At 40.8% G+C, this 25,550-nt stretch overlaps 4 protein-coding genes across 4 annotated transcripts; 3 read left to right on the top strand and 1 right to left on the bottom strand.

The window, feature by feature from the left end:
• The first annotated feature begins 243 nt into the window (after positions 1-243).
• LOC101167321 (AP-1 complex subunit gamma-1) lies at positions 244-15,004 on the top strand. The gene is made up of 22 exons (XM_023965108.1): positions 244-375; positions 789-991; positions 1,793-1,917; positions 1,987-2,128; positions 2,515-2,611; positions 2,695-2,771; positions 2,858-2,953; positions 3,753-3,833; positions 4,399-4,497; positions 4,584-4,639; positions 6,331-6,444; positions 6,753-6,893; positions 7,181-7,235; positions 9,075-9,197; positions 9,349-9,438; positions 9,560-9,687; positions 9,794-9,898; positions 10,007-10,160; positions 10,265-10,421; positions 11,115-11,266; positions 12,252-12,350; positions 12,537-15,004. The coding sequence occupies exons 2-22, from the start codon at positions 791-793 to the stop codon at positions 12,645-12,647; spliced, it is 2,403 nt and encodes an 800-aa protein (XP_023820876.1). The 5' UTR covers positions 244-375; positions 789-790; the 3' UTR covers positions 12,648-15,004.
• LOC101167073 (NEDD8) lies at positions 14,842-16,865 on the bottom strand. Its single transcript, XM_004079044.4, has 4 exons — positions 16,692-16,865; positions 15,791-15,838; positions 15,386-15,468; positions 14,842-15,306 (listed from the first exon to the last, which is right to left on the bottom strand). The coding sequence occupies exons 1-4, from the start codon at positions 16,707-16,709 to the stop codon at positions 15,186-15,188; spliced, it is 270 nt and encodes an 89-aa protein (XP_004079092.1). The 5' UTR covers positions 16,710-16,865; the 3' UTR covers positions 14,842-15,185.
• A 959-nt stretch (positions 16,866-17,824) lies between these two features.
• Positions 17,825-19,634, top strand: LOC100049334 (zona pellucida sperm-binding protein 3). Its single transcript, XM_004079042.3, has 10 exons — positions 17,825-17,906; positions 17,988-18,172; positions 18,239-18,342; positions 18,416-18,507; positions 18,589-18,769; positions 18,840-18,945; positions 19,013-19,098; positions 19,218-19,306; positions 19,371-19,469; positions 19,531-19,634. The coding sequence occupies exons 1-10, from the start codon at positions 17,840-17,842 to the stop codon at positions 19,539-19,541; spliced, it is 1,020 nt and encodes a 339-aa protein (XP_004079090.1). The 5' UTR covers positions 17,825-17,839; the 3' UTR covers positions 19,542-19,634.
• Positions 19,635-23,176: 3,542 nt separating this feature from the next.
• LOC100049333 (ZPC domain containing protein 1) lies at positions 23,177-24,747 on the top strand. The gene is given in 9 exon segments (NM_001104748.1): positions 23,177-23,229; positions 23,332-23,498; positions 23,565-23,668; positions 23,739-23,827; positions 23,894-24,074; positions 24,147-24,252; positions 24,318-24,403; positions 24,465-24,553; positions 24,620-24,747. Coding segments are annotated over 9 exon segments (918 nt in total). The 5' UTR covers positions 23,177-23,189; the 3' UTR covers positions 24,676-24,747.
• Positions 24,748-25,550: the final 803 nt, after the last annotated feature.

The raw sequence follows: 25,550 nt of genomic DNA, 5'->3' as shown, positions 1-25,550 counted from the left end.
CAAGGATTATACTTTTTGGAGCAAGCTGATAGATTGGTGTTATATTAAAAATACAACTTGTATTTCTTTATTTTCTTTTTTTATTATTTTATTTATTTATTTAGAAATACAACTTGTATTTCTAAGGGAAAAAAATCCGTAAGTGTTTGCTGGTTCGTTTAATAAAGTTCCAACAAAATGAGATCAAGTTGAAATGATTTATCTGTTTATTCACCTGGCTTTTATTCTGAAAATTCAAAGAGGAAGTGAAACGTTCCCCTTCTACAGTTTGACACAATCTTCATGGATTTATCTCGTTTGGATGTCCAGCCAAGTAACAGCGGCCGAGTGTGAACTGCACAGGGTTCCTTTGTACACACAGGCATCCGCATCACGGTAGGCTGTCATTTTGTAGCATAAAGAGGCCGCCTAGCAGACTTTCACACTAAGTGACTTCGCTTTTTTAGCTCATCCGCAGGGTTAGCTCGCTCGTGTCAGTAAGTTGGCTAGCCTCCGGATTTCTGCTCTGACCACAACACCCAGTGGAATGCTAACTTGTGTGTCAAAAATAATTCACGCCTGTTACACTTTGCATCGGGGAAAAATACAAACTAAATTACTTCACTTTTGTTTTTTGCCTCACAAGTTTTCCCATACAGTTATTAAGGGTGAGAAATGTCATCAACTGTAGCTAAGCGGGCAAAAAAAGAAAGAAAGCGTTACAGGAAGTATGATCAAGTTTGAACGTTAAGTAATTTCTTTTGAACACATTTCAACCCTCCCCTCCCCTCTTTGTTTGGCACACACAGCCATGTCCCCATCAGTTCCCCTACAGGAGATGATCCGGGCCATCCGGTCAGCCCGGACCCAGTGTGAGGAGCGCGGTGTCATCCAGAGGGAGTGTGCTGCCATCCGGGCTCAGTTCAGGCAAAGCGACAATGGGGGACGCTCACACAACCTGGCCAAGCTGCTCTACGTGCACATGCTGGGCTACCCTGCCCATTTTGGTCAGGTGTGGGGATTTTTGGCTAAGTCTAATCATGTGTTTGTTTGTGTGGGTTGGTATGAATGTGGAAGGAGTCATGGCTGAGTTCTGGATGCTTCTGCATTTAACTTCCTAAACACCAGCAATGCAAACTTGTAATCTATTAAGGACAAACCTGAATATCTCCCAACTGAATTAACTCCCTTTAGGATCTACAGAAAGCATTTGGGGCTTTCTTAATGGTATCAAATGTGAAGGAGTTGCACTCTGGGAAATGTAGTTTTGGCTAAATCATCTTTTGATCCATTTTAAAAGCATTCACAGTTGTCTGAAGTTTGTCGATAACAACAGCAATATTTTTCTCCTGATTTACAACAACTTGATCAAAGAAAAACTCAGAAATTCTATTTTAAGCTTCATTTTCTTTATATACGTCCTCCATCATGAGAAAAGGGCCACAAGAACATGTCAAAAGCACAATTTTCATTAGAGTGGGTCTTTAAAAATACATAAATCTGCACTTTTTTTTCTTCTGATAGTCAGGATGTTAAAGCAGTTGTAGCTACATGGAACATTTTACTTTTTTTTTTCTGTGGAGGAGTGTGATTCTGTTCTTTTATATTTTCCCTGGTATGAAAACACTTCTCCCTTGAGTAAGCCATGTCAAAATCTGTCTATTTATTCTAAGTAGGCCACTGAATCCTATCCAACTCAAAGGCTGCTGCTGACTCTGGTTGCCGGTTGTAGCGGTGAAGGAGCAGCTCTTCCCTTCAGGCCTTTTTGTGCTTCCAGCGGCTCTGCGTTTCACGGGCTTGTTCCTTTTATTAGATGGAGTGCGTTCGCATGATAGCCAGTCCTCGCTACAGTGAGAAACGAGTGGGATATCTGGGAGCCATGATGCTCCTGGATGAGAAGCAGGACGCCAGCCTACTCATCACTAACTCCATCAAGAAGTACGGACCATTGTGACACTTTGATACTGCGTTTTCCATGTTTATTAAAAGCGTCTCTGTGTTGTCCAGTGACCTTTCTCACAGTAACCAGTATGTGCAGTCTCTGGCTCTGTGCACGCTGGCCTGTATGGGCTCAGCTGAGATGTGCAGGGATCTGGCACCGGAGATCGACAGGTTGCTGCAATCGTCTAACTCCTACATTAAAAAAAAGGTGAGCGCTTCTGCACCCTAAAGCTGGGTGACACTGGGTGTCCCCCAGAAGATAGGTCATTTCAGGTGGTGGGAGGACAACTGTTGTTGCAAATGTATAAAAAAAGCAATGAATTCCAATCATATCAAGTTATCAAATTCTGAGAAATTGCTTTAAAACGCTTAAAGTCAATGAGATCTTGTAGTTCCTCACTCCCACAGGCCTTGTACTGATCTTGATGTGAATGTGCGCAATCAATCTTTTTGAGGGATGTAGCATTTGAGTGCATTTGTGCTCTGCCTCAGTGCAATAAAAAGAAGTAAAATGGAACATCACTCTGTTTATAACAACTATCGAGCTTTTGTGTATGAAAGCCATTACAATGCTGCTGTTTTCTGGCCTTCTAGGCTGCTTTATGTGCTGTACACATTGTAAGAAAAGTCCAGGATCTGGGAGAGCTCTTCGTTCCCGCTGCTCGTTCCCTCCTCAGCGAGAAGAACCACGGTTAGTAGGTATTGAATGTGTCATGAACTCAAATGTCCTGGTCCCTGATGTATCTGAATGTTTGGATGCCCGCTCCTCCGCAGGTGTGCTGCACGGCGCCGTGGTGCTCATCACCCAGCTGTGCGAGCGGAACCCGGAAACGCTGAAACGCTTCAGAAAGGTGTGGTTTGGACGTGTCGGGATGAGAAAGCGGTGCAGACATGATTGTGTTGTAACAGTTTGCTTTGGTTTTGGTTTTTCCTTCAGACAGTGCCAGATCTAGTTCAGATCATGAAAGGCCTGATCATTTCAGGGTATTCTCCAGAGCATGACGTGTCGGGAATTAGTGATCCTTTCCTGCAGGTGAGCTGCAGATAAATATTAGGATTTATTAATCCAACCACGTATACTTTTCACCTCAGAAGGTTTTTCTCCTGTAAATTGAACATGTTGGATACATACTTTGCACTTACGGTCCTCCAGCTCAATTGCAAAACAAATTAGCTTAACAAAGCAGTTATTTCTCCAGGATTCATTAAATATATACGGTGATGTTTTGATTGTTCATAAGAAATAAAGATCAAGTCAAACTTAGTCAGCATGGAGCAGAAGTTGATGTTCCTTTGAGTAAGTTACAGATCTTACCCCAGGGCTGAATTGGCATCTATTTGTGATCTATTTATTCATTCTATAAGTACATGCTTAGATATTTGTGATGTCTACTTAAGTCAACAGGACATCTGTAAATCTTGAAACACTTTGTGAAATAGTTTTAGTTTAAAACCCATTTCAATGAAAATGTTGTTTTTGGTGTTTTTAACCTCTTCTTGTGGCAAAATTTAATTTCTGAGTATTTGTTTATTCAAATCGTTGCAAATCAGAAGCAGATGTGCAAAAAGAGCATATTTGAGACTTCAAAAATACGGCGGGCAGGCCACAAGCTCCTTACTCTCCCAGTGGTCATTAAAAGACCGCTGGGAACGCTTTTAAAATATGATCAAACTGAATCTTCAAACACTAACTTTTGTTTTCTTTTTTGTCTTATAAAAAGCCTGTTTCTATGAGCTTTTACATTGAAATAACCGTCTTTAGTAATGACACCCATAATCCCTTAGCTTTGACTTTCAAAATAACCTGACCTCCCTCTTGCCTCCATCATTAGGTCCGCATCCTGAGGTTGCTGAGAATCCTCGGTCGCAACAGTGAATCTGCGAGTGACGCCATGAACGACCTCTTAGCTCAGGTTTGCTCTCCCAGATCAATAGCAGATGTCTGGTTGACGATTGGATAAATGGAAACAGTCAATCTTTCCGTGTGGAGTGTATGTTTCTTTTTCTTTTATTGCCTTTTTAACACACTGTTAAAACATACAAGAAAAAAGCAGAGCAACAGTAAAAATAACTCTACAAAGCAAAAAAAAAAAACGGAATTAACACCTTGGGTTGCCTTGTCTCTCCAGGTTTTTTAGATCACTTTCCATGTATAAGTCCATATAACGTTATGTAGTTTGTCCATTTCTCCCATCTGTTTTGACAAAGATCTTATCCTAAAGTTCAGCAATTCCATCACATGTATTTCCTTCCACAATATTTCCCCATTTCTGCTGTGATGGCGAATCTGTTCTCTCCCATTGTCTTGTGATTGTTTTCTTGCCTGCAGCCAGGAACATTTTGACTAAAAATCTGTCCTTTTTGAGTACATTTTCTGATTTATTGCCAGGAGTTTATGTTTCAACGTAGTGATGTCGGAAACAAAAATGAAGCAAAAATTCCCTGAAATTCTGCATTCATGTGTGATTTGCCTCAAAGGTGGCGACCAACACTGACAGCACCAAGACTGTGGGCAACGCTGTGCTTTACGAGACTGTTCTCACCGTCCTGGACATCAAGTCAGAGAGCGGCCTCAGAGTGAGAGACGGTGGCTCTTCCAGTCACACTTCTGCATGTGGTGGAATGCTCCATATCTAACGCCAGCATCCATGTTTGATCCATAGGTTCTGGCCGTTAACATTCTGGGCAGGTTTCTCTTGAACAGTGACCGAAACATTCGGTAAGTCCCTTTAACCCCCCCATCATCTTAAGTCATCTGAGCTGCCAAAGGGCCAAACTCTTTTCCAGCAGAGCTAATGGCTCTCCTTGAAGCGTGTCCTCTAAAGCCGCCGTCTGTCCTCAGTCTGATCTCTTCGGCTGCATTTACGATGCAGGTCTTGATGCCCAAATCCGATTTCCTGACTATGTCCGATGTTTTTGGCGACCCGCTTACATCATCTTGTAAAAGGGATCCGTATCCGATTTTTGCATTATTTCACACTATACAATGCTGAAACTATCAAACGTAGACGTTCTGAGGACTACGTAGCAGCTTTCCGCCGACCTCATTCGGACTTTTGTGTGACTGTGGTTGTCATGGAAGCAACGCAGCGACGGAAGGAGGCGTTGCCTTGGGCGCTCCTGGATGAGGCAGGCGCACGAGAGGGGATGCGCGGGACAGGAAAAAGGAGGGCTGCTCGGCCGGCTTATGTGCTCTCGCTGAGTTTTGAGCGAGGAAGTATTTGCAGACGTTGTGCTGTACTAACAGTTTGATCCAAGCACAGAAATAAACGGCTTCTAGCCTGTTCCAGAGTTACCGTTTGCGTCCCGACCTGGGCCGGACCGGAAATAACTAAGCCTGAGGCTGAAAGGTAACACGCTGATGGGGCTCCAGCTGTCCTCGAACAGCAACATCAGCGCACAAAAGCACCTTCATAAGTCATGTGATCTCAGTTGGTGGTGTCCTGAGTTGACATCACTGACGTACGACTCGCATTTACTGGGGAATATCCGATTTGTCTGCTTTCATGGCACACGCAAACGCACGTATCCGATTCGTATCCGAATTATTTCCACATATGAATGAGGCCTGATTCCGATCTGAGAAAATTGGAATCCATGCGCTTTTGTCCTGCTTACACGTTCACCGGTCATATCCGATCTGTGCCACATGAGAGGAAAAAATCGGAATTGGGTCACCTGAACCGTGCAGTGTAAATGCGTCCTTTGTTTCAGGTCACGTCTCATTGAATGGCGAGAGTGGAGGGCTGTTGCAGGTTCCTCGATTCTTTGTTGTTGCTTTTACACCGTACAGACTGACAGGTCTTACAGGTTTCCTCCAACAGGCCACTAACTGCTTTATTCCTGTCAGACCTGTCTGGCTGGATATCTGCCCCCACATTAAAGACCCACTCCAATAAAAAATTTTGTATTTAACGCTCTCTTCTCACATTTTTATTTATGTAAAAAACATTAAGATAAAAAATTGCATTTCCAAGTGTTTCTTTATTCAAATCAGTGTGTATCAGGAGCAGATGAAAAAATGCTGGCGACGAGCTCCCTGCTCCGCTCCATTCTGATGCATCCACTTGTAGGCAAATAGATCCATGTACGTCTCTGTTTTCCTCGTCTGAGTTGGCATCAAGCTCAAAACTGTACGGCTGGATAGCTCCAATATTGCTCGGCATTTTTGTTGCACAGCTAATGTTAGGTTGGAGGTGTGAGGGGCTGTAAGCTAGCAGGAAGTGTCTGTAAACACGGCGCCAACGGTCCTGCCCACAACTCAGAAGCGAATTCCTAATGAACTACTGCAGCTGCAGATGAACTCTTACTAGAGAAGAGGATAGAGTTTTGATCATTTACGTCTGTGTTTTTTATCTCCATAAAAATGAAAGTGTTCTGTTTTTGTCGCTTTTTTCTGCGTAACTTCAGGTACATTGCCATGACTTCCCTTCAGAAGATCGTTGGAACGGACCACAATGCAGTGCAGCGCCACCGGGGAACTATAGTAGACTGCCTGAAGGACCAGGATGCATCTGTCAAGCGGTAACTCTCCCCTCATGCAGTCTGTTTTGGCATAGATGATATCTTAAACTACAAAGGCCCCTTTTGTGTAACTAAAACATCTAAAAACTGAAGGGCCAAATTTAATTTTAACAATAAAAACCTTTTCATTCCTTTTTTTTTCTGGAGTGTTGCAGATTGAAACTTGCTTTGAAGAAAAAAGTTTCACAGAAATCATTCTGTGTCACTCAAGGTCACATTTGCACAGGGTGAACATCTGTTCATTAGGACTGTAGGTGGGATTGGTTCATTTAATTAGCACCTTGAATCTTTCGCTCCCATCCGTTTAGGCGGGCCTTGGAGCTCTCCTTGGCTCTGGTGTCAGCCTCCAACATCCGCTCCATGATAAAGGAACTCCTCCTCTTCCTTTCCTCCTGTCCTCCTGAGCTCAAGGCTCAAGCTACCAGCGGCATCTTTATTGCTGCTGAGAGGTAATATTCACCTATTAAATGTATTCTTTTTGTCACGTCGGGTGTAAATGGGACTCAGCTGTTGTATTGAGGCTGGAACAGTGGTGCACACTCACCTCACCGCACGCAGCCACATCCCTCACTGTGTCTCCGTGAATGGACGTTTGTGTTTGTGTGACACACTGCTTAATGGCTTCACACATCTGCCCGTGTGTGTGAGTGGGAAAGCAGTCACGGGGTGCAGTAACTTTTGCAGAATGCCACTTATGCACTGCTCAGCTGGCTGTGTGTGTCTCTGCCTCTGTCAGGTATGCACCCTCCAAGCGCTGGCACATAGACACCATCCTGCATGTCCTCACTACGGTAAATACAAACTGAGCCACTCACATCCTCTGGGTTCCTCACAGAGACTCACCAACTCCTCTGGTTCGAAAAAAGAAAACGCATGATTACTTTATGTATTATTTCTGGAGACAGTAACATGTTTTGCAACGTCAAAATGAAAAATCAAGATCTAACAATCGTCGTTGCTAACCAAAACGGCACAGCCGGAGTTTCAAACCAAAGGGGGTTCCTTCACCAATGCATGGGGTCACAAAGCTACGCCCTTTTGTTTTTCTTGTACTCTCTTCAATGTTTCCTCTCTGGTGTGAATCATGTGACATGTCGCAGTTTACGCAGATCCAATAATGTTATTTATGAACCCCAATCCGTTTCCTCAGACAATCCTCCCTCTTCAAACAAGAGCTAATCCAAGCTTTGGTTTGGATAAACTCCACCTATCAAAAAAGAAAATCCGGTGCAGTTCAAGGTGGTGTGAAATCAAAAACGGTGGTTCTTTTAGCTCTGTGGTCGTCACTGTTAGTGGGACGGGACGCCACACAACCCTGGCTTTTCTAGAACTAGCTAAAAAATGGAGAAAGCTGACATTTTTTAGAACATAACCAGTAATGAGACCTTTTTTCCAGCTTTATTCCATCAAAAATATTCTAGTAATTTGGTTATATTCTTAAAAGTGGGCAATCATTTCTGCCAAAGTGGCCTTAAAACTCTAATACTTTCAAAGAATTACCTATATTCAACTTTAAAGTAATATTACAGTATTTTCAGTGCATATAAACTTTTACATCTAATCTTATTTTGCCTTCAATATGTTGACTTGTTAACCAAATGTCACTTTTTAGCTTTAAAGGCCCACTCCGATCATGTTCATAGTGGGTTTTTAAAATTATGATTGTGCCGTTTTTAGCCCAAATCAAAATACCTGTGTCGGTCTCTGGGACATAGTTTCTGCAGAGCGGCAGTAGTTCATTAGAAGTTCGCCTCCAGGAGTCAGAATGGAGTGGGGAAGGGAGCTTGTAGCTTGCCGTAGTAACTAGTATGTCTTTTTTCAGCCCCCTTTTTTTTTTTTTTTGTCTGATCCTGATTCATAATGATCTGATTAAAGAAATACATAGATGATCTTCAGATGAATTTTTCTTCATCTATGTTCTTCAAAATCGGAAAAAGGCCACAAGAACAGGTTAAAAACACAGAAGTGGGTTTTTTAAGAAAGCTCGAGCTAACATGCTAATGCACTAAACCGTTTGAAAGACACCATTTTTGCTATCACCAACAGAGACTACTTTATTTATAAAGTTTATAACGAACCTTCTTTTTTTCTTCTAAAATAATCTGCATTATCATGAAGGAGAGCTATTATTAAACTCTGGATTATCTTTCAGACTGGAAAAAGTCTTGATCATCTGACTTTCTGGGGTTTTAAACCCTCTGTAAATATTTAACGCTCCTAACATTAGATTCCATTCAGGTAGACGTGCAGACACCGCTCAGCCCTTCATACGTCATCTCTCTCTCTCAGATCCTTTCAATTTACTTTTTTGTAAGATAAGTAGGAGCATGTGATGAGATGTAATACAAAGGTATTAAAAAAAAAGTTTTTAAAGTAGTTTTTTTATATAAGCTAAAACGTTTAGATCACTGATGCTGTTCAAAATAGAGCAATGAAAATACTAGAACCAGATTACATGTAAATATCTAGCTCTATAGATTAATGTCCTCAACTTTATACAAGTTTGTTGTCATTTAAGCTAAAATCTGTCTTCCTAGAAATGGATTCATTTAATTTCTTAAGGAAAATAACGTGTTGACCCACATATTCGGTCTTATCTAACGGCATTTGTGCTATTCCCGTTCCGCCAGGCAGGGGGCGACGTGAGAGATGAAACCGTACCCAACCTGATTCATCTCATTACCAATGCCTCAGAGCTGCACTGTTACACTGTCCACAAGCTGTACCGGGCTCTGCTGACTGACATCTCTCAGGTCTGTATGCAGGTCGCCTGCCCGTCCAGAGGGTCCAAACAACCGTTTAAATGACTCTGTGTTGGAAGCACAGAGCAGCAGGCTGTTGGTAGAAGGGGGATTTTGGGATATAAGAACTGTTTAGTTCTAAACACAACTTTTGTTCGCACAGCAATCCCTGGTGCAGGTGGCGTGCTGGTGTATCGGAGAGTACGGGGACCTGCTGCTGAAAGGAGAGTGCCAGGAAACCGAACCTGTGCAGGCAAGTGGGGCAAACCCGACTGTTTAGAATTTCTGCTTGTAAGTTAGTCAAATGCAAACAAAATAGCAGTGATGGTAAAAGTCAAAAGAAAAAAGGTTTTTACTAACCATTTGTTGATCAGGTGTCGGAGGACGATGTCCTGGACGCCTTGGAAACAGTTCTTCAGTCGCACATGTCGTCCTCAGCGACCAGAGGCTTTGCTCTCACCGCCACCATGAAACTGAGCACACGTATCACTGACAACGTGGAGTGAGAAAATCCTTTCATCGTTGCCAATTTCAATTTAGACTCAACTTGTGGCATCACGTGAATTTGGAGCTGATGAGTAAAGGGGTCTTTGTTCTCTATACGGCAGCCGGATCCGGAGCATCGTGAGCATCTACGGGAGCTGCATAGACGTGGAGCTCCAACAGAGAGCAGTTGAATACAATGCACTCTTCAAAAAATACGACCACATGAGGTAGACGGGTCTACCTTTGCTTTCTTGAAAAATTAAAGGGAGTTTTTGGCCTCAAAAAGGCCTTTTCCAGTTTGAAAACGTTTTTTTTAAAAGCTCTTTTATTTGTAGGGCAGCGGTGCTAGAGAGGATGCCTCTGATTGAGAAAAACAACTCAGGAAATACCAACGGGGAGGCCACCAGGGAGACCCTCACTGAGACAAACTCCTCCAAAGTTGCACAGGAAGAGCGAGTGCCGCCGCCGCCACAGCAGCCCGCCAAACAGGTGCAGCTATCGCACTCAAGGAGGCGATGCACACTCTGTCTATTCACATGTGTTTGTGAGCATCAAACCATGTTCCTACTTACTTGTTTTGTGCTTCTTCTCAGACGTATGATCTATTAGATTTACTTGGAGGCGCTTCGGAGCCGCTCCAGCAAAGCCCTGCAGCGCAGACCCTCCCCATCATCACATCCAGCTCTGCTGGAGGAGACCTGCTGGATCTGTTGGGCGGACTGGAGCCCACCCCAGCTCCCGTCACACCGGGTCTGTCCTACAGACACACACAGTACCTTAGAAAGAAGTCAAAAATTCAGACTTTGCTTAGATACGCTAAAAAAATCTCCCTGTGGCATAAAAAATGGTCTTTCCAAGAATTCTCGTATCAATAAAAAACATTTTGTGTTCTCAAAACCTAGATTATTTTGCAATTGAAAAACTTTCTTAATGAGAATTCTTTTCTTGTAAGACAATTGTTCTGGAAACGAGAGCCTTTTACTTTCTTAAGATTCAGTTTTTGCTGTCGAGCTGTTTTTGACTGCAGTAATAGTTGATTAAATTATAATTTGACATTAAATATTTTTTCCAATTTCTTTTCAAAACCTATTTTATTAGGTAATGATTAACAAATTTCACACAACCAGTGAAAAAAAAACTGATTATAAGTGGAAATGTTATTAATCAAATTGTAATTTGTCATAATAAAAATAACAGAAATCTATTTTTTGCTGTAATAATAAAAAGCATAACTTCAAAGGGAAAAATGGATATGATAAACTGATTTGAAAATTAATCACTAGATATTTTTACACCTATCCCTACAAACAAGAACAAAAGATAATGCTGGACCTAAAAAGGAATATTGTTTCTGTTTAGAGAGGGAAAAAAAGGTTTTGACGGTCAGTTCTTGAGATTTTTGAGTGGGTTTTGTTATCTAACTTTGTCTACACTTTTCCACAGCTCCCTCAGCGACTGTGTATGAGAAAGATGGCGTGACTTTGACACTAAGTTGTGAGCAGCAGTCAGACTCCTCCTTGGCTGTTACGCTCACAGCCACCAACGCCTCCCAGTCAGACATCAGCGGCTTCACCCTGCAGGCCGCAGTGCCCAAGGTCGGTTTCACCCTGAACTGGAACTTCCTCCCACTGGTTCTTAAATTCACTTTCTCAGAAAAATCCCCAAATCTGTTGTTTTTGCCAAAAACTGCCAGTACGAGAGCAAATGTTCTGATCAGACGAAAAACCAAATAACAGTCTGTGGTTTTATAAACACAAACCTGATTAAGAGGAAATTTACATTTTATTCTTCACGTCCACGTTTAAACAAAATGAATCTAAAAGTAAAGGATCTTGTTTTTTCCAGAAGCTTTAGCTCCAGTGTTGACATTCTTTCGACTACCATAACTCTTTAGTCGTTTTAATTCCAGCAAATTCTGAAGGGACTTTGTAAAGTAATGTGTTGCAAAGTCGGCACGAAAAGCTGCTTTTTGCCGCATCAGATTCACGTTGATTGTGTGAGCGGTCAAAGATTTACAGTAGATCAAAGAGCGTGTGTAATTTCCGTGTTGCTGGCGACAGAGCCGGTGCTAAAGGGTTAAAAAAGATGGATCATTTTTGGCTATTTGTGGACCCCAGCGGGCTATAATAGCAATGTTACATTGCAGAATTAAAACAAATGATAAATTTGCTTCAAGAAAAAAGAAAAAAGCTTTGATCCGATTTTGAAGAATGAGTGAACCCCTGAAGTACTAGAACTATCAAGTAAACAAATGTTTGTACTGTTAAGTTAGTTTTGGAGAGAACTTTTTAGGAAAAGTAGGCAAACAGACAGATTTTCTTTGACATGGGAAATCAGGGTTGGATTCCCAGGGGGCGTGATGAGCTTCGTCCAGCGTGTGTCTCCCTGTGCCGGTCCCCAGCCCGGATAAAATCCAGGGTTGTGTCAGGAAGGGCATTTGGGGTAAATCAGTGATTCGCTGTTGCAACCCCTGAAGGGATATTCCAAAAGGTGAACAACAATGTCGCGCTTAAAAAGATGAGCTTACTTTTTGTTTTTTTTAATGAATCAAATTAACCCTATTTTTTATTCGCCCTCCAGAGTGTGCAGTTAAACATGAATGCCCCCAGCAGGGACTCTCTGCCTGCACAAGGTGCAGCTCAACTGACCCAGTTGGTGATGCTTAACAACCCAAACAAGGTGGGTGTGACGCACGACAACACACAAAGCTGCCATTTAAAGATGATCGCTTACGGAAAAAATGTTGCAATTTTCTGTGAACTGTTATTTTTTTTTGGTCTAATACACTTGGTATAGTTCAATGATGCCAATCACAAATAAAGGATCCTGTATTCCCCTGCGTTTACATCCCATCATACCTTTCAGGTTAATCTGAAAATGAGGATCCGCATCTCGTACACCAGGCAAGGATCGGCCTTTCAGGATATGGTTCAGGTCGACTCCCTTCCCGGACTCGGCGCCGCCGGTCACACTTAGAAAGAAAGCGCACCCGGTTTGGGTTTTGAGATCCCTGCATCAAGACGTCATCTGGTCTTTAGCATGTCTCAAATTGGATAGGTGCAAACTCAGAGGAATAACAGCCTATGACTTGTCTTTTTGTTTTGTTTTTTAAAGCCAAAACTTAAAATCACTGTGTGACAAACCCAGATCACTCCATCGTGTGCGTGGAATGAATCCTTCTCTGCATGACTCTGTGTGTCTTTCATGTCATTTTAGCCTTTTCTCTTTTCAGCTGCATCAAATTAGCATTATTTCTAACGCTTGTGGTCATCTGTTTGACCCACTTTTAACTCCTGCACACGTTTGATTAACGCCCAAATGGTTCCAGGCTACAAAACGACTCCATACCAGCATACCTCCGCCATCTTGTTTTTCTGTTAACGTCCTACCTTTTTGTTTACCATTATAAACACTCCTATTTTGTCCTCACCCACTACATTTCTGTGGATTCTTTATATTGACAGTATGCACAAGAAATCTGAAGGCATCTCTGCCAAGTCTGAGAAATCGGGCTTTGTGAAGAATGTTTTTTTCTTTTCCACAGAAAACAGTATGGAGAACCGGATATTTTTCTACTCATCTACAGTAGAATCTCTGCATCTTGTTATAACAGGACACTCAGGAATTAAAGAGCCTAATATAATAGTAATACATTATTTTATTCGATATAAAAAGCCACTTTTCAAGATCTCTACTAAGAAAAAATTTCAAAACTAACCTCAATGTGTTCTTTTAAAGAAGGTTGTTTTTAAAAGTCTTTATTTGTTCTTTGATTTCTGCATAAATATGACTGGAAATAACTTATTTTATTTGGGAAGACAACATAAAAGGCCAAGATGCCACAAAAATATTGTTTTTTTGGGGGGCTTTATAAGCCATTTTGAAGTCAACTTTAGAAGCTTGCTAGAAAATTCCAGCTTCTTAAAACATTTTTTTTAAATGTTCTACTTCTATTTGACGATCTTTGAATTTGAATGAACTGTGTTGTAATTTGTCTAAATTTTGTATTTTTCATTTACTTTAAGCAATCTCCGATCCGCCGTGTTTTTCTGTTTAATCCAGACATCGATTTACCACAATCTACTTTTTTCCATTTGAACACAAAAAAGGTGAGTTTTAAAGTCATATTGATGCAGAAAGGGGACAAAATATCACTGATTTTGACTTTAAAGCACCATGCTTCTTGTCTAGCTTTAACATATTTTCAATGTAAGGAAAAACATTTTTTTTAGAGCCAATAACAAATGTTTGTGAAGCACTCCCTTTAAACTCCCTGAACTTCTTTGCCTATTTTTTTTAACTGTCTTTTCACTTCTAAGAGTAGAAAACACAAACAACCCAGCCTGCACTCGTGTATTTATCAGTGAATCCATTGCACTATAATTTATTTGGTGAAGGATTTGAATGGTGATTGTATATGAAGCTTTCATTTGGATCAAGCTGGTGTTTGACCTCATTAGTTTTTTCTTTCCTGTGCCTTTTCTTACTTTATGAAAAAGAAATATTGCCTCCCTGGCCAAATAAAAAGTCAGCTTGTTTTAACTCTTTGTGCCATCCTAGGTACTTTAACATTGGGAGTGGGGTCAACTGGACCCCACAAGAACCTTTTTTCTTCAATGATTTGTGATCTTCACTGGTGTCCATGGATTAAATGAAATCCTCTCCACCTTTATCCACGTGTGTCACGGTAGGGAGAACACGTCAATGTAAAGATGGGGTCAACTGGACCCCACAAGAACCTTTTTTCTTCAATGATTTGTGATCTTCACTGGTGTCCATGGATTAAATGAAATCCTCTCCACCTTTATCCACGTGTGTCACGGTAGGGAGAACACGTCAATGTAAAGATGGGGTCATCTGGACCCCACAAGACAGCACAAGGGTTAAAACTACAGCGTCATTATTTTTATAATTATCTTTTATCCAAACGGGACTCTTATCTGTGAAAAAGAGATGTCATGGTCCTCAAACCACTTTCACTTTTGAACCTGATCAAACCTGCAAATCATGTTTGGACCATTTGTTGACTAAGCTACACAAACCAGGTTATTGATTTTATTGTAAAATGTATGGAAGCACAAGTAGTTACAGATTTACTGAATAAAGATTTTATGCAAAGCAGTCTTAAGTTGAAGAAGTTTCACAAATATGTTCACAAAACCACTTTTACTTTTTTTTTTTTTAGAAACAGGATACATGTCAATCGACCTGACTTTTTTTTGCATTGACTTCACTACTTTAATGTAAAGAAAAGACCGGAGAGAATTTACTGTCAGCTGTTTGGCTTGTCTTTTGAAGATTCTCTTTTCTAATAAAGAAAATACATCTACAAACAACTGAGTGACTTTATTTACTAGAGAACAAAACTTAAGTGAGCTTTAGGATTTATTCACAAAAAGAAACTAACAAAGCAAAGCTTTCTGGGTGTTTTTTCCTCCTCTGGATACATTGGCACGAAGAAAGCAAATTCAAATATTTTCTTTTGAGTGCCAAAGCGGTGGCAATTGGCGGGTCTCATGACCACAAGAGGTGCGTGCTGCAGTAGTGGGTTGTTGATCCTCCCCTTAGTGCCAACACAAGATGGAGCACCGACCCCCCCTGGATCTTGTAGTCAGCGGCGGTCTTCTCGTCATTCCTGGGAAGACATTCAAGATGATTAATATGGTGGCAAGAGAAGGGCCAGGAAAGATTTTGGGAACAGCAGAGGAACGTACATCTGCTTCCCACTGTAGATGAGCCTTTGCTGCTGCGGAGGGATCCCTTCCTTCTCCTCCACCCTTTCTTTAATTCTCTCCACCTGATGCACAGTAAGAAACTTGAATGCACAAACCCCCCCACATCGCCATATTGCTGTCCCCTTAGAGGATGTCCTTCACGTTTGTATCATGTTTAAATATATGCGGCAGCAGTACTCAAAAGAATATTTATTCCAGTTATGATGGGATGTCAAGGTATTATAATTTCAAATTAAAGTGGCTAAAACATTAAATCAAAACAAGATGTGTGTAAAAAAAGAAAAGTGTGAACAAAATGTACATTTTTTGTTGTGTTAAGTGTTCTAATTCGCTGGCTGTCAACATGAAGACTAAACAGGACATTATCTTTTTTAATACCTTTACCTTGTCTGTAGGCTCAATGTCGATCTCAATTTCTTTTCCAGTAAGGGTCTAAAACAAAAAAATAAAAGCTTTCAAACCTTTTTTATTATTATTACAACAAACTCTACAACAAAAAAGTATTTGCATCAAATTATCAAGACGATTAAATTTTTTTTCTTCTAATTTCGGTAATATTTTTGCTAGATTGTGTCTTCTTAGTCATATTCTGAACTAAATTCAATTCAAGCAGCTGATATCTGAGACTTTTGCTATTATCTTTCCCCCTGTAGTCCTTTTAATTCCACGAGCTTCACTTCTGATGCGACTATTTTCCATTCATTTTTGAATATGAACATCTTTAACAGTAAAGTCTCTGTTTATCTTAATGGATTTCTGAATCACATATTTACCAAAATTTCAGTTTGGTTAATTGATCACAGAAATATATCAAAGCCAGGTATTTTTAGGTGCAGAAAGTGGAAAATATCTCACAGTGAATCATGCAAATGCATGGGTATGTATAGCACTTTCTTAATTACGTTTCTGCGTATGAACAGCTACAAAAATTGATTTATGAATTGACAAAATAAATTAAGAAGCATTATGTGACAGTAACTTAATGAAGACATGATAACGTTCATTTAAAGCTAACTAACTCGTTTGTTTTGAATAAGGTTGAATAATTGAATCAACCTATTTAGAGGACAATAAACGCCACAAACTCTTGAGATTGTACAAAAATACTCTCTGATCAGAACAAAAGTACGCAAATAGATACTAGTAAACCAATTACAGAATATACATTTACTAAATCGAAGTGTGATAGTAGAACCTGAGCGGCCCAGACTGAAAAAAAGGCGGACCAATACTTGTACAAACACCGCAGAAGATTTTGTTATGTTTTTATAAATTAAAGTTTTACCTTAACTTTGATCAACATGATGAAAACGAAATGTGCTACACTTCAAAAGGGTATATAATGTCTAGGAAATAAAACTATACGAAATTAGCACATCACACCGCAACTTCGGCTAACCGGACAAGACTTCCTGTGTAGCATGCCAAGACTCCGGGTACAACAATGTTGCAACAGAAAGGTTCCGGTTGAATCACAACAATTCCTCTCAAATCAGAACACAACATCTCACGGTGTACTAAAATAAACTCTAGGGGGCATAAATAAAACAAGTTAATAAAATAAAATAAAAAACTTCGTTATTAAATCAGGTATTAAAATAAATATGGAATTGGAATTGTGAATATTGCAAAGCTATTTGTTGCCACTAAATTTGAAATTAATTTTTTAGATAACGTTTTTTTTTTATCCTTGCTTATGTCTAGTTTAGTAGAAAAAAGCCCCATAGAAATGACTAATATAATATTATATAATATAATGATAAAGTGCAAGATATTATATGGCCACGGTATCTTGTTTGCAGCCAATTTTTGAACCATATTTCTTAAGCTCAGACGTGGATACTAAATTATATTAATAAAAATGTGTACAATTTAGTAGCTTACAATTAGCATCTAACACACTGATGGAAAAAAATGAATAAGAAAAGTAATATAAAACAAGTTATGATTGTGCATTTTAAAAAGTAAAGAAAACCCAGATGCAGGTATGTCAGATATCTTTTTTGGGGAAAACAACTGTGATGGATTGAAGACAAAATGTGTGATCATAGGATGTACCTTGATGGAAGTCTACAAAAGCAAAAGCACATGATTGCTGTAGATAGTTTTTAATCTTGCGGAATAACAAGAAAAATGCATCAAAAAATGTTTCTTTTTTTGCCCCCTCTTACATATGACTTAAAAATACATATTTATGTATTCTTTTTAGTGAGTGAAGGATTTTGTGAATGATTTTGTGTTGATTATTAAAATAAGGAAGAAATAAAAAGAGAGTGAAAATAATGTTTCCTCTTTTTTTTTTCTGAGACACTGAGCATGGGTCATTACATGCAGCATTTCCTTCCTGCCTTGACCTGCACAGGTGTTAATCATTTAGGTTTTAGGGAGTACTATAAGATTCATTCATTCCAGTCTGTTCTGAATCAGCTAGTCATGGGGACTTGCATTTACCTTGGAGCTGTGATCCTTGCTGTTTTTATTGCAGCTGGTGCTGAGCCAGGTATTCCCTTTTAGTTCAAGGATCTTCAAATTGTGTTTAACGGATTTTCTTTTAACTACCAATTTTCTCTTTGTATTCTAGATATTAAAGTTGTCTGTGCAAGAGACTCTGTGAAAGTTAAATGGAGGGTTTCTTCTCCCTTTGTGCCGTATGCTGCTCGTCTTTTCCTAGGAAGTTGCATGCCATCCAAGTGGCAACTTCTACCCTCTGGTGATGGGGAGGCATTTTTTGACTACAAGTTCTCTGAATGCAAATTTACTAAACAGGTAATGATTTGACAAAATTGCCTTGGCATGTGCCCCTCCCTCTTGTAACCACTTTTTCTTTTGCAGATAAAAGGAAAAAATGTAGTTTATAGGAATGAACTCAGCTTCAGGCCACAAGCAAAGGGAAGGCCCGTTGTTTTTAAGCAGCCAATTGAATGTGTCTATAAGAGGTATGGTTTCCAAGCTAATTGCAAATGCACTAATATCATTAATAAATGACTTCTTTATTTTTTCCCCTCCCAGGCCTGAGGGTTGGATTCCTCCATTCTTGAATCCTGGATCTGGTGTGTCTGAGGGTCACAGTAATCTGGTTTTTCACATGGCGCTGCTCAATGGTGGGGTTTTTTTTTTGTTTTAACTTTACCAAAAGTTTAACTACCGAAATTTGGTTCTAATTGTTGCTCACTTCTTCAAAGAACAACTAACCGGTGTGGCAAAGACAAATGTGATCCCCTTGGGTTCATTCATGCCTATATGGGCAGCAGTGGAGCAGAAGTCCCATCAGCCACTTCTGCTGCTCATGGATGAATGTGTTGCAGCCACCACACCAAAACTGGATCCTGGCAGCCAGGTTCACCAAATTGTTGGAAATCACGGGTGGGCCTTGAACTAATCATTTGAACAACAATGTTCAGACTGGGAATTAACAAAGTCGCATTGTCACCAGTTGTCTCCTTGAAAGCAAACGAGGGAGTGCAGTGTTCCTTCCACGGTACCATTCATCTGCCATTATCCTTTACATTCAGGCCTTCAACTTTGGACTTGGTGATGAGGCAAGTCTCTATTCTCTGACATTTGGACTCTTGACTTCATAGATTTTAATGGAAGCTTTTTGTTTAGGTCTACATCCACTGTAATCTGGTTGTATGGGATGAGGGTGCTCTTGGCCAGAGTAGAAAAGCTTGCCATGTAAAAGACCATGGAAGGTAACTTGAACTTGCAACATTACTAGAAGGCCATGAAACTAGTGACTCAATGTTTTTGGGACATTTTATATTTTAAAAAGCACTGTAAGTCATAACTCCCTCTGCCAACTTAATTACAGTTGGGAACTGCTTGATGATCCATCACGAAGCTCTGTCTGTAGCTGCTGTGACTCAGTCTGCAGTTCAAAGGCCAAAAGATCAGTCGGCGGTAAGGAATTTGGAACCTCTAAATTTAAAAGGTTCATGAATGAATTCACTGACTTAATTTCCAGAGTCTGGTACATCAGGCTACAACACAGTGTTGGGACCATTGGTGATAAAAGACCTGTCTGCTGCATCTAATGCTACACTAGTTGGATCTCTCCCTGGAAGTGAGTATCTAAATTGCCAGCAACTCAACCTGAAGTTTTCTAAGCATGTCTGTCTCAACAGGAAGTCTGTAGCGGCTGAACACGTGAAGGAAAAGTCTCTGTCGGAGTGAAATTTCAGCTGTAGTCTGTATGCTTTAATCCAAATAAAGTTTCTTTAAATCTTTATTGTGGTGGTTCAATCTCGTCACTCAAAAGGTCTAAAACGTGATGCAAGACTGACTCATTGAAACTGAAATGGGAATGGCGTGGCATAAAGGGAGCATTTGAAGTAAGATTAGGGGAAAACTCTGCATATCTGACATGCTAAACATGTATCGCTGCCACAAGGACTAGCAGTAAATTCCCCAGCTGACATAAATATGTACTTCTCTCATACATCTGAGTTTCATTTCGGGGCTGGGTAAAATGACCCAGCTGTGAGGTTAAAACTCAAATTAAAGATGGTTTGAAAGAATTCACTCCTTTTCTAAGGAAAGAATATGTAAACCTGTAACTAAAGGAAGCTTTACTGTACAGTTTTTTTTTTTTTGTTTTAAACATGACAAATCTTGTCAAAAGCATATTTGAAGGCTAAATGTACCCACTAATCTTTGACTTAAAATCTTAAGTAAATATTGCATATTAATGGCTTGGCTTTATCTATTCACTCATTCAAAATTGATAACAGCTGTCCTGGGGCAAACAGAGGCGTGGCTGCCAGTTTGCACCTACAATCACTGGGACATATGAATTCATACACTAAGAGCCACACTGGAGGCAAGGAGGGGGTGACGTGTCTTGCCCAAAGACTCAAAAGTTGAGGGATTGAGCCGACTGCCTGAGCCATTGCCTCCCACTTGGTTCATTGTGTGGTGTATTTAGCTAGAGACATTTTTAGCAGTTTCTGTTTCAAGCACACTGTGCTGTATATAAAGTACTACTACACAATGGACCAAAACATAAGCTGAAATAGGCTATCAGAATGTTAAATGGCATATAAGCCTACACTGTCACTGTCACTATAACCACCAGGAGCATCTTCCAATCAGAAGTTGACCGCTCAACCTCTGCACCACAGCTGCCCCAAGTTTTGCGATGTCCAATGATTTAATACACTTTGGATGTGTGGATCTGATCAACTGCAATTTTGGGTGTTTGGCACTTATTCCAAGTAGTAAAATACTGTTCATTTATAGCATCCTCAAAATCCATTTAAGCATTGAGGGAGCTTGATTGAAACATTGATTAAAGATTCTCTCATTAGTATGTCATGGTTATACAGGCTGAAACTGAAACTGGGGCGGCAGTGGCTCAGGTGGTAGAGCAGGCCGTCCAATGACCAAAGGGTCGGCGGCTAGATCCACGCTCCCCCCTGCCAACTGACGTGTCTTTGGGCAAGACACTTCACCCTCCTTGCCTCCAGTACGGCTCCACTGGTGTGTGAATGTGCATGAATGTCCCAGTGATGGTCAGAGGGGTCGTAGGCGCAAACTGGCAGCCACGCCTCTGTCAGTCTGCCCCAGGGCAGCTGAAGCTTCATCAGTAGCTACCATCACCAAGTATGAATGAGGAATGAATGAATAATGGACACATTGTAAGCGCTTTGAGCAACAAGAAAAAGCACAGATAAATCTAATCCATTATTATTATTATCCTCTGTCCTCTCATAAATGCGGTCAAAGCAAAACAATATGCTCCCATAACTGCTTGAAATTTCAGAGCATAAAACTTCACACTAAACTCCCAGTAGTTGTCACACACTTAGGTGAATGACATTTGTTTTCCACATTTGACCGATCCCCTGGGGAAGCAGTGAGCTGCTGAGACTCGGGAGCCATTTGGTGGTTTAACCCCCCAATCCAACCCCTTAATAATGCGTGTCAAGCAGGGAGTTATTGGGTCCCATATGACTCAGCCTGGATTTGAACTCAGGACACTCTAACACACACCACTGAGCTGATAAACTTCTTCCTTTTGTGGTTTAATGGCAGAAGGCACCAATGACAAGGTGCAATACTGCCACCTACTGTGTTAGAGTGTAAGTCGGAGTGGGAGACTACCTAACTCAGGGGACCCCAAATCCAGGCCTTGGGGGCCATTGTCCTACATGTGTTCCAACCAACCTGCTATTGAAGCTTCTTACTGGCTAAACACACCTGATCCAGGTAATCAACAGCAAATAAGGCAGGCTTTCTGGAAAACCAGCAGGACACCAGCCCTCGAGGCCTGGATTTGGGGGACCCCTGACCTAACTAGTATGTAAAAAAAATATATATATATTCTCCTCAACATTCCAGTTCTCCTCAAAAAACAGTAACGACTCAGTTGAAACTCTGCTCCCCTCCCAAAAGCCTCCTCAAACTCCTCTGGCAACCGTACTCTTTGCTCCAGCTGCCGCCTTTCTTCCCCCTACAATTCACAGTGACACAAAATGTGCTCCAGTGATTCTTCCCCTTTCCTGCAATCACACAGACCAGTCGGATGTTTCCCCAGTTACTGTATTATATCATTTAAACCCGTGTGTCCTATCCTCAATTGGGATATTATTATTTGATCTCTGGTGTTTGTCCTTAGATGCACACCCTTCCCTACTTTGTCTTGTATATTGAATAATGTCATCCTTTCCTCTCTCGTGCTCATTGCTTCTGCCAGTTTTCCATAATAGACCTAATCTTCTTTCTCTTTCGGCTTTTCCCATCAGGGGTCGCCACAGCGAATCATCCTTTTCCACCTCACTCTATCATGAACATCTTCTACCCTAACGTTAGCCAACTTCATGTCCTCTGTTAAGACATCCATATTTCTCCTCTTTGGCCGTCCTCTTGCCCTCCGGCCAGGCAGCTCCATCTCCAACATCCTTCTACCAATATATCCACTATCCCTCCTCTGAACATGTCCAAACCATCTCAGTCTGGCTTCTCTGACTTTGTCGCTAACACAGGCAACGTGAGCCGTCCCTCTGATGTACTCGTTCCTTATCCTGTCTAACCTGGTCACTCCTAAGGAGAACCTCAACATCTTCATCTCCGCTACCTCCATCTCAGCCTCTTGTCTCTGTCTCACTGCTACCGTCTCTAACCCATAGAGCAGAGCTGGTCTCACCACTGTCTTGTACACCTTTCCTTTGAGTCTTGCTGGCACTCTTCTGTCACACAACACTCCTGACACTTTCCTCCAACCGCTCCAACCTCATAATAGACCTAATAATTGTCCTAACTTCTTTTCTTTCTAATGGAATTTCTACCTCCACACCCGTTTCAGCGCTTTGTCAGAAAATCCGCCATTTTATTTCCCTCCACTCTCCTATGTGCTGGTACCCACATAGATCTGATACTGATCTTAACTTCAAGTTCTCAATTGGTTTTCCATTTAAGCACCTAATTTACCATGCTCACTCTAAAGCCCTGCATTTGATAACATCCTTCAGCAATGTTTGAAAAAAAATTCAGAAATTCTGCTGTACATTCTAAATGTTTAATTTTCAAAACACTTTTTTGTGTCATTTGATTCTTGCAGCATAAAATATTGGAAACCCAAACACCATAAGCATAATTTGTTTTTGAGTTGCCCTGACCAAAAAGATAGCTGAAGACCTTGATGCAGACCACCTGCGATTATTGAACACACACACCAGGTGGAGGTCATTCCTTTGATTGACTTGTGCCAGTCAGATGGAATAAAACTGCGTCCTGAGCTGCAATCCAGTATCAAGTCACAATGGCTTTCATCTGGGATTTGGCAATGTGGTTCTGTTTGGGGGCTGTTATGGCAGTGAATGCAGGTAAAGTATTTTTGTAATTTAGTTAGCAATTGTAGTTTAAGCTTTACTGAGGCATTGGCTAAACCTTTTTTTTTTTTTTTTTTTTTTTCCATGTGTTTTTAGAGCTGAGGACGGACTGCAGGCCTGACTACATGTCACTAGTTTGGACTGACAGCCGGTTGCAGGCTGATCCTTCCCTGTTTCGTCTTGGTAGCTGCTTTCCTGCGACTATCAGCCCCCGGGAGGTGGCTTTTAGCGTGACATATGATGACTGTAACTTCAGGAGACTTGTAAGTACTTCAATCTTAAGCATATAAATTTGTTTCTTGCCTTATGACACTTGGGTTTTCTTAAAGGTAACTGGAAATGAGCTTAACTACACCAATGACCTCATCTACACATCTTCTCCTGACTCGTATGTCAACCCTTTTAGTCTCCCGGTTGTCTGCTCATTTGAGAGGTTGGTATTTAGTCTGTAGTATAATCTTTTTCTAGAGAATTGCCATAATCACTGAGATTACTGTTATCAGGCCCAAGGACTGGTATCCTATGACTTATGACCCAGAGTTTTCCACATATGGTGTAGAAGACTTGGTGTTTCAAGTTGGACTAATGAATGGTAAGTTTGGCTCATTTCATTAGTTCTGGGTGGTGATGGTCCCAACTTCTACTTCTGTGGTTCCAGCTGACTTCACAGGACCCTCTGAGTCAAATGTGTACCCCCTGGGCTCTATGATTTCTGTCATGGCTGCTGTGGACCAGCAAGACCATCAGCCTCTATTGCTGTTTCTTGAAGAGTGTATAGCCTCCACCACACCTGACCTTCACCCTGGAGCTGACTTGTATCCAATAATCACAAATAAAGGGTACTTCTCTTTTTCTTTTATCTATATAAATAACTTTTGTAAACGCTAAATTGCTATTTTTGACCCTAACAGATGCCTGGTGGATAGTAAAGTTTCGCGTTCAAAGTTTGAACCAAGGGAGAAACTGTCTGAGATTCACTTGTCTGTGCAAGCCTTTAAATTTGCTTTGGGACATGAGGTAAATTAATTTCTTGTGCTGTCTGAGTTGGCTTGTTAAGTGTACTGAAGTCTGTTTTTGATCAGGTGTTCATCCACTGCACCCTGGTTGCATGGGATCCAAATGGACTTGATGACACCAAGAAGGCCTGCCACTACAATAAAGATCATGGGTAAAATGATGCTTTATTGCATGCATCAAGACTTACTGAAGTTGACATTTCTATTTCTTAGCTGGGAGTTGCTGGACAACCCTGCATATAATGGCCTTTGTGACTGCTGTGAATCCACCTGCAAGTCAAGAAAAAGAAGGAATCTGTCTGGTAAGTCTCCTTGTTACCACTCAGAAAAAAGTCACTTTTTTTTTTTTACATGCTTTTCTTTTGCAGAAAAGCATGGCTTGGAGAAAAAGGCAGTTGTTGGACCACTCACAATAACGGCCTAAAGTCCTGAACCAGCTTGTGATTTATTTTAAGCTGTAAATCCTTGAAATGACATTAAATAAAATTTGAAAATGACTAGTTTGCCTCAAGACTTGTTTATATCAGCGGTCTGCAACCTGTGGCTCCAGAGCAATACTTTGTGGCTCTCTAACTTTCGAAGTAGCTTAAATTGCACTTTAACTGGACAGTCTTTATCAAAGTTATAGACTTCAGTGTTCAAAGGAAAAAACAGTTGAGTACCCCCACCCCCAAGGGAACTTCTCTGGCTAAATCAGTTTTGAGAAGTCATCTCATTTAAGAGATGGACTTGAGAGCCCCTTTAATCATCAATTGGTAAATTTATAACTTGTAATAAACTTATGCTGTACAGAATTTTGTACTTAACGGTCAAAAAGGTCTTCATCTCCAAAAACAATAACGGCAAACTCTAAAGGCTTTGGGCTGATCAACCCAAATGGCTGTTTAGCTGAAGGGTGCAGATCCATAGTTCTATACATGAAAATGCATAATTTGGCTAAGGAACTTTTTATTTAACTTGTCCTGTCCAACAGCTGGGCAGAAAAGAGCTGAAGGCCTCTTGTGTTGGACATTTTACTTTTACAACAGGGGTTATGAATCTTCTGACCAGAGGTATGTCTGAATAAACCCCTTTTGTAATCGAAGCCAGACTTTTCATTTTAATTTTTGAAATTATTTTGAGTTGGACTGGACAGAAGAGGGATGTTAGGAGGGGGGGAGGGGGATAAAACCGTGAAGCATCATAAAGCAACAAGCTACTGGATGTTTATCATTACAGTAAGGTACAGAGAATACAAATCTCAAAGGGGTGGGGCCTGTCCACACACGCACTCAAATGTCATACACACCGTTAGCTGCA

Source organism: Oryzias latipes, chromosome 17 (assembly GCF_002234675.1).
Source record: "Oryzias latipes chromosome 17, ASM223467v1".
NCBI lineage: Eukaryota > Metazoa > Chordata > Actinopteri > Beloniformes > Adrianichthyidae > Oryzias > Oryzias latipes.
The sequence above is the reverse complement of the archived record's forward strand: the minus strand, read 5'-3'. Positions and strand labels throughout refer to the sequence as shown.